At 41.0% G+C, this 8,849-nt stretch overlaps 1 protein-coding gene across 1 annotated transcript in view; it reads left to right on the top strand.

Annotated features, from left to right (window-relative positions):
* Nucleotides 1-913: 913 nt before the first annotated feature.
* The window catches only part of ago2 (argonaute RISC catalytic component 2), a gene marked incomplete in the record, with an annotated part of 12,977 nt that continues 5,041 nt past the window's right edge, over nucleotides 914-8,849 (top strand). The window contains 9 exon segments of the mRNA XM_048229926.1: nucleotides 914-1,112; nucleotides 3,936-4,122; nucleotides 4,235-4,355; nucleotides 6,292-6,473; nucleotides 7,180-7,316; nucleotides 7,593-7,727; nucleotides 7,998-8,085; nucleotides 8,279-8,426; nucleotides 8,783-8,849. Coding sequence (XP_048085883.1) covers nucleotides 1,088-1,112; nucleotides 3,936-4,122; nucleotides 4,235-4,355; nucleotides 6,292-6,473; nucleotides 7,180-7,316; nucleotides 7,593-7,727; nucleotides 7,998-8,085; nucleotides 8,279-8,426; nucleotides 8,783-8,849 — 1,090 coding nt within the window.

Genomic DNA, 8,849 nt, shown 5'->3' with positions numbered 1-8,849 from the left:
TACCACTGGTGTTATTATAAACATTGGACAATAACCTCCACCATCATCAAACATGTTCTGAATGCCTTTTTTAAAAATCCAATAACGCATGGCACATTTCACCTTATCATGATCACAGAATTCATGGTTTACCCACCACTCATTTTACCACTGCACCACTGCTTACATAGCCTACATTGAGATCCTCTGGTAGCATTTTTTAACTGTTCTTTAAGCCCACTTCAAGACTAGACAACAGGACAGGTAATTTAGTGTCAGGGCGCCAAGGCTTTTGAATTACCAGAGGAAATCAGGTTGACTAAGTCAGTGTCCTCTTTTAAGTCACTCCTCAAAACACATTTTTCTAAGAAAGCCTTTGTTTAAGAAACTTTTGTTTAAGTTTGATAATTTTATTAGGCCTACACAATTGTATTCTTATCTGTAAGCCTTAATTGATTCATGGCTCTCCATATGCGTGGTGTATTGCTTTACACATCTAATTATTATTTTATTTTATTTTGAAAATGACTCTCTATAGGGCCTATACTGAATGTATATTTGTGAATGAATGTTTGATTTATTTGTATGCCTTTGTAAAACATGTTGTAGCTTTAATTAACATTTAATAGACCAAACAATGTATCAATCATTGAGAAAATAAACAACAGATTAATCAATCATGAAAATAATTCCATAGCCCTAGTCATTCATATTTCCATTTGTGTTCTGAACATTCAAAATGTATGTAAATATGTACGTAATATTATGTGTGTACTAGTTCTATACAATATATGCAACAATGTTGCCTTAAATGCAACAAATTATGCACAAAATGTAGCAAAATGTAGCACAGCAGCAGGGTAGACCAGCAGAGGCGTGCACTTTGGGCCTTTTATTTTGAAGGAACTCTTGCCAGCCGGCCATTTTAGCAGGGGACAGGGGCAGGGATCAACAGCCTCTCGTGGAATATTTTAGTGTGTTAAACCTTTTGTCCCTGCCAGACCATACTGTTTTAAAGTAATTATTTACCAGTGCATGTGTTCCTATAGCTATTAATAACTGTAGTGGAATAACTGCAACTACACGGTGCTGCAGGAGGACGTCCAAAATGTATCCGAGTGGAGCAGCTGGGGGTAAGTAGCTAGCTCGCGAGCTAGCAAACATTTGCTTCCATAATTTCGCTAGCTAACATTAGCGATGAAACGATTGTCTTGTAGAACACGAATGCACGAAGTATGTGTAAATGCTAACGACCTTTACAATATGATATCATACGTAATATTTAAAGGGTTTGCTGTCGCACTTGTCGTCCGTATTTAAGATATAGGCCTAGTTGTTTTTCTTGCCACTAAGGTTGGCTAGTAGGCATTGTGCTAACATTAGCAATCTTACCATGCAAGCTACCATGTTAGCTAACTTAATCTGTTTTCATTAGGCGGTAAATTGCATACCTGGTGAACGCTAACGAGCTTTAACTCGACACTTGGAAGGAGAGGAATACCCTCAAATTTGTTCGATTTGTGTTTTCCCTCGTATTTTTGTATTGAATAACTAGGAACATGTTGGGTAGGTAAAATCAGCAATCTTCGCTTAACTAGCCCGATACTTTTGCTAGCTTGTTAGAAAGCTCAATCTTTAATGAGTCTAACGTTAGTGTTTGGCAACAGAAGAAACGCGTTTCTGGAATTAGCCAGTTAGCAAGTCAACACTAGCTACCTGTGTGGGCTCGTTGTATGCCAACATTGCCAACTGACTAGCTATATTATTGTTAAGTTTAGTTACAGTCCTGCTAACGTTAACGTTTTAGATGATTCTACATAATAGCAAATTGTGCCATTAGAATTTAATGTTATCTGACAGAAACTTACTTTTATTGCATGAAAAACTATTCAGAGGTGTCGTATGTTCGGGGGGTTTCGATTTGCTGTGGGTTTAACCTGAGTTTTATGTTGTGATTGTTGCAGGATGACCCAGTGCCCATTTACGCCTAATTATGTACACTGTAATTTGGACCATTTCATTTGTACAAACGACAACGTTAACGGCACTTAGTCTGCATTTAGCCTGACTGCTGTGTCCCACTAATGCGACGCCTTGGCACACAAATTACATTTAATGCTTTGATCAAGTTTTATAACGAAGCCTGGGATAGTGTCCTCAGTTGCCTGACTAGTTTAAGGCGTGGCAAAAAGTTAACTAGATTTCCAGGTTTTTAAGTTGCTGGGGTGAACTTGTCGATAAGGCCCTCAGGGCGTCTTCTCTGATGTTCTTCTCAGAATCTCTTCTCGCAAGTTGCTGGTCAGTGACCGATAAGGGCAAGGAGTCACTTTAAAGCCAGTGCATGCCGAGGCTCTCTCAGAGCTCTCGAAGGCCTTCCTTTAATGGCTTGTCCTCATTATGGAAAAAGTTGTTTCATTTTCTTTCTATGTTGGGCTATGTATGCAGTAAATAAACATACCTGGCCTGATTTTTTCGTATCATGCTGTGTGGTTGTACATTTATGCTTTTGGGGGGAATTTGTGGTATGTGGCATGGACTGGATCTTGGCACTGTTTTGAGAGCAAGTGAATTGTGCACCTGTTGCTCAGAGAGATGCTGTGTTATTTATCCTAGCAAAGTTGTAGCGGGGTGTCGACCAAATGATAGTTGCAGTTTTGTTGAAGTGTCTAGAGATGTTTGAGTAACTAACTCGACCAGAAGTGATGCAAAATGATTTGTATTTGTTTAGACTGTTATGCGATGAACTGGGATTCAGAAAGGTTTTTGGAGAGGTACATCAGTGTTTGGCTGTTTTAAAGATGATGTAGTTTTCCTTTTGTGATCCTTCTGTGTTGGCGACCTGGGCCATAGGCCATCAATAACAAAAAACAAAAAAGCTGATTTATGACTAATTGTGTTTCGGGCTAGGCAAAAATGAGGGAAAACTAAGTAGGGTTAGCATGTCATATCTGGTCAGTTCATGTCTGGTCATGAATCACTTTCACACAAAATATGTGGAAAATGGATTAGACAAAAGTTTGTTCAGATCGGGAGTGTCAGCAGTCCTTTCTGTGTTTTCCCCTCAATGTCTGCTTACACGGTTCTGGTTACTTTAATGCATTAATGATGATGCATTAGGACTAGCATTTTCATATTTTTCTTCATCTCACTGTTTTGTTTTAGGGATTAAAGTAGGGAGCTGGTATCTTGATCCTGGTCATTTGTCTAATAATAAGTTAATGCGGGAAGGAACCATAATAAATATATTTTTAACTGTTACATTAGATTTTCTAAGAGCTTTGAAATGGAAGGGTTAAGTCCTGCATAGTATGTGGTACTTGATCAGCGAGTCTGTTAATGAAATGTGTTTGTCTTTGGCAACCCAGGAGAACAAACTCCCTTCCAGCTATCAGAAATGGGAAGTTAGACAATTTTTTCACTCACTTAAGTTGCATCCTTTTATGACGTCCATTGCAACAGTCCAAGAGGGTTGAGGCCAAATCAAGTTTATTACTGGTATTGTGGTTGAGGATGGTATCCCACAAGTTGTTGAATGTTCATCTTCAAGGCTGTAGGTAGGACCATAGGACTGTCATGTTATTGTGCAAAATATAGTAAAGTGTCACTTGTTGCTTTGAGGAACGTTTTGAAAGTTGTCCCTTTGTTTTGTTAGATGGTCAGAGTTCTGTGTGTGTGTTACTGTAGGTTAGAGTTGAGCTAATTTAGGGTGTTCCTCAGAAGGAGTTTTAATCACACAAACGCAGGCATATAAAATAATAGAAAGAGCCTAAATTAACTTAATGTTGGTGCAAGTATTAAGTATGTTTGCTTCTGCTCTGTCTAGTTTGTCATCTTTTCTTCCATAAAATCACCTGATATTTTAGGTAGGCCTTCAGGAGTTTTTGTTGGCCACCTGTCATTTGCCAGATCCTGAGTGGACGTGTTCAGTAAACGTGTGTTTTTGTTTGGTCCTCCAGATTCCTCTCCTCCCCCCCCTCCACCTCCAGAGTATGTATTCAAACCCCCTCCGCGGCCGGATTTCGGCACCATGGGCCGACCGATCAAGCTGCAGGCCAACTTCTTCGAGATGGAGATTCCCAAACTGGAGGTGTACCATTACGACATCGACATCAAGCCTGAGAAATGCCCTAGAAGAGTCAATCGGTATGGTCTACTTGTGAGAAGCGCCTCATTTGGATTGTTACTGTTCAAATATTTTCTGCCAAGTTAATTATTGTTTTTTTTTTTTTTGTTTTGTTTTTTTTTCTCTGTGTAGTGAAATTGTGGCGCACATGGTGCAGCACTTTAAAACACAGATCTTCGGAGATCGGAAGCCTGTCTATGATGGGAGAAAGAACCTCTACACAGCTATGCCATTGCCCATAGGGAGGGACAAAGTAAGTCTGTTTCGCTCTCATCTAGGGCTGGGCGATATATATTGGAATAATTTGAGTGTATGGTTTGCAAATATGTGAAAAAAAGTCTAAATCACGAAATCGAGGTTAGAAGTGCTTCTTCAGCTGTCAGTCAAGCACCAGCACTTGTCATACAAGATGCTTTGTTTGTCCAACTATACTGTTTTGGTGATGAATTGCGTAGCAAGAAGCACCATGCATACAAATGCAAATGCTCACAACAACGGCGGTGTAGGCTCTGAGCTAAGTAATGAGCCAAGAACCAATTAAACTTTGGAGGTGACTTAAGCAACATGGCAAAATGGGTAATTAAGGATTGATGCAGATTTACGCCCTCGGTGCTGTTTTGCATGTTATCCTGATGGGCCCTTTTCTCTGTCTATGAATGACTTAGTCTTATTAATAGTTCATAGGCCATTTTTAAAGAACAAAGTCAACGGTCAAATGAATCGCAACAAAACCTCCTTCATGTTACGTGTTACACTGTAGTCAGAATGGCATTACCATCTACAGACTTTTTTTATTGCTTGTTGTAAATACTAAAATGTGTAGCCTATATAATATTTGTCAAGGGCCAATATGACCAATATGAGACATACAGCTCTGGGGCCGTATTCCCAAAGAATTTTAAGGTTAAAAGTAGCTCCTAAGTGGCGAATTTAGGAGCAACTCCTAAAAATAATGGGCGTGTCACTCCTAACTTTAGGACTCCTAATTTGTTTCACTAAAAGTAATTCACGAAGCATTTTAGACCTAAAAGTAGCACCTGAGTCTAGGACAGCTTAAAAGAAGTCAAGAGGACTCCCAACTCACTAAGACCTATTCACAAACAGCTTTTTATGCATTTCACGTCGCGATGTTTTGAAATGTGTATCTTGACAACAGGAGCTTCAATGTGAGGGAACAATTTTGCATTGTAGGCATAAAAGGGATGCAATAACGCCACCAACAATGACCCAAACGACTCATTGTCAACATGTAAATTAAATGTAACGTTTCATTGTGAATCAAATTAAAATGTTCTCTTTGCAAACATAGGCATATTGTGACGGATTAATTTAATAATGTTGCAATGATACTGCATCAATCCGTAGGCCTATGTTTCATTAGGCTACTAGGCTATTTGTTTTGCCTTACTCTTTATTCATTTAGGCTAGGCCTTTTTATTCAGTAATTAATCATCTTCCGTCCTTCGCACTACTTGTGTAGCGCACGCATTCTCAGACCTGTCACCTGTCACTCATCATAAGGGAGGTGTTTGGAATCATTCCCGCGTTACAATCATCAGCCAATCAAGGTGGTCACTTCAGTCAAGCTCGTGCATGAGTAATGACGTCATCCATAGCAACGAAGACTCACTCTTAGTTTAAGAGTTGTCATTTTTCCTTACTAAGAGTAGGTCTGAAAGGCTTTGTGAATAACTTTTAAGAGAAAACTCCTAGCTAAAATATTTTAGTGCGATTTAGGAGTACTCCTAGTGGTAAGATAAAAGGCTTTGTGAATACGGCCCCTGGTTACTGGAGATGTCTAGCCAATAGTATTAAAAAAGGAGATTGAAGGGATTTAGAATGTTTAAATCATGTTTTATTTTGAATTGTGGGAGACAGGGAAATATTTGTTTAACACTTAGAATCATCCACATCACATCTAAATTTGAGTTGTGGTAGAGAGAGGGAAACGTTTGTTTAAAAATTAGAATCATCCACAGCACAAAAAAAAAGATTTCTTCATTTTTCTGCCATATTGCCCAGCCCTACACTCATCTAATGCTTGAGGTTGAAGCAGTCAGCATTAGTCATTTACACTGTATTGTATTACAACAACTGGTGGTGTTATTCTGAGCTACATAAGTTTGGTAAGGACGCCAGAGTATTGTGCTCTGAAGTGTACTGACTGATGTGGGAATCCGCCTGCACAGGTGGAGCTCGAGGTGACCATCCCTGGGGAGGGGAAGGACAGGAGCTTCAAGGTGGCCATTAAGTGGGTGTCGTGTGTCAGCTTGCAAGCCCTCCACGAAGCACTGTCTGGACGCCTGCCAAGTATCCCTTTCGAGACTATCCAGGCCTTGGATGTGGTCATGAGGCATTTGCCCTCAATGAAGTGAGTAAAATTGTGTGTGTGTGTGCGTTTGTCTACTCTAGACACCCTGCCTTCACTGTCTTTGGTTGAGGTAGTGCCAGCAGATCAGAGAGTGACCTCCCAAGGCTGACGTGAAGCTGGCAGGGCCAGAAATCAAGTATTCATACTGGTGGGGCGGTCTTTGCTGCTGCCCCCTAGTTGATGCCACTGCCTGATGATTGTCTGCATTTGTTGTTGCCACATTTGAATGAATCATCAGTCAAGTGTCAGAAGGGGCAGACACCGTTATAAGAATCTTTGGCCAATTAGGCCAAAATATACACTGTATATGTACTCGTAAACAAATCACATGAATGGATATTTCAGCAATACTCTGGAAGTAGGGGCAGCCGTGGCCTACTGGTTAGCGCTTCGGACTTGGAACAGGAGGGTTGCTGGTTCAAACCCCGACCAGTAGGCCATGGCTGAAGTGCCCTTGAGCAAGGCACCTAACCCCTCACTGCTCCCTGTTGATGCAGGCAGCTCACTGTGCCGGGATTAGTGTGTGCTTCACCTCACTGTGTGTTCACTGTGTGCTGCTGAGTGTGTTTCACTAATTCACAGATTGGGATAAATGCAGAGACCAAATTTCCCTCACGGGATATATTATACTATACTATAAAGTGTGTGGATCATTTGAATGGACTCCTCTGTTTCCTCCCCTCCCCCTCCCACCCCTCTGCTGTAGTTATACCCCCGTCGGACGCTCCTTCTTCACCTCCTCAGAGGGCTGCTCCAACCCCCTGGGTGGTGGGAGAGAGGTCTGGTTTGGCTTCCACCAGTCCGTCAGACCCTCCTTGTGGAAAATGATGCTGAATATTGATGGTGGGTTGGAATATAATAACTGTGATAAAGAATGTATAGTGATATTTAGTTTGATTGTAGTGTAATTTTATTATATTTATGGAATATAAGAGTGTATAAGCAGCATGCAAAGTAATTAAAGCAGAATTATTACAGCTAAATTAGGCTAATTGTTGTATATTTATTTATAATACAACAGTAACACCACAAACTCTTCTGTCCTCAGTGTGTGTGTTTGTGAACTTGCAAGTGCTTTGTGTGTGCCTAATTATGATGTTTCTGAATTGTATTTTTCAGTGTCGGCCACTGCTTTCTACAAAGCCCAGCCTGTGATTGAGTTCATGTGTGAAGTTTTGGATTTCAAAAGCATTGAAGAACAACAGAAGCCCTTAACCGACTCCCAGAGAGTAAAGTTTACTAAGGAAATCAAAGGTGAGGCGTATGCTTAGTTACCCAGATGGTACAGGTCAGGGTTACCTGAAGGCACATCTTGTGACGACAGATGACTTTGTGATGCTTTGGATGAACTGCCGTTTTTATTTTCTTCCTTCACCGCCCCTACTATTATCACATACCATCCATGTTGCGCTAGGATTTTATTTCATTGTTATGCAAGTTGTCATTTCTGAGCATGTCAGTGTTTTTGTGGACCTCTGCTGGCAAATGCTGCTGTGCTGATTGCACTGTTCCTTACTACCGCAGGCCTGAAGGTTGAGATCACTCACTGTGGACAGATGAAGAGGAAGTACAGGGTGTGCAATGTGACAAGAAGACCCGCCAGCCATCAGACGTAAGAGGCCAATCCCTCCATTTCTCTGTTGGCATACACAAGCCTTTAACTGCTGGCTTTCAGCCTGAATAGCACTTTTGGCTGAGTGTAGTGTTGAATGGATGCCTTTTGTTGATTTTTGTCAAGCAGTCCCTGTAGACGGTAGTCTGTGCTAAGTGTTTTCTGAATCTGTTCTCTTTTTTGGGGGTAACAGATTCCCTCTGCAGCAGGAGAATGGCCAGACCATTGAATGCACTGTAGCTCAGTACTTCAAAGACAAGTACAAACTGGTGCTGAGGTATCCTCACCTGCCATGCCTACAGGTGGGGCAGGAGCAGAAGCACACATACCTTCCTCTTGAGGTAAGTTGACCCATCTGTTCGCCCATACATTCCCTTCACTTGAAAGAAATTTGAATCATTCAATGAGAAATATCATGCAATATAGTTCTTAGACAGCAGAACGGTTGACCTCCAATTTATTTTTGTCCGTATCATCCCTGTAGAAGTTTGACTTAACATGAGCAGACCACAACCCTGTCTTTCTGTTCCAATTCACCTCCATGTGAGATTTCCCTTTGTTAAGCTTAGCCAGAGAGCTCATGTAGTCAGTTAGTTAGTCAAGCGTTAAATAGGATAGATAGGCCAGATCATGAGGAGGAGGTTTTCACTCCCTTTGGTTGTGTACTTGTGTAACTTGTCATGCTGACTCCCTACAGGTGTGCAACATAGTTGCAGGGCAGAGGTGCATAAAGAAGCTGACAGACAATCAGACCTCCACTATGA

This window comes from Alosa alosa, chromosome 20 (genome assembly GCF_017589495.1).
Source record: "Alosa alosa isolate M-15738 ecotype Scorff River chromosome 20, AALO_Geno_1.1, whole genome shotgun sequence".
Lineage (NCBI taxonomy): Eukaryota > Metazoa > Chordata > Actinopteri > Clupeiformes > Clupeidae > Alosa > Alosa alosa.
The sequence above is the reverse complement of the archived record's forward strand: the minus strand, read 5'-3'. Positions and strand labels throughout refer to the sequence as shown.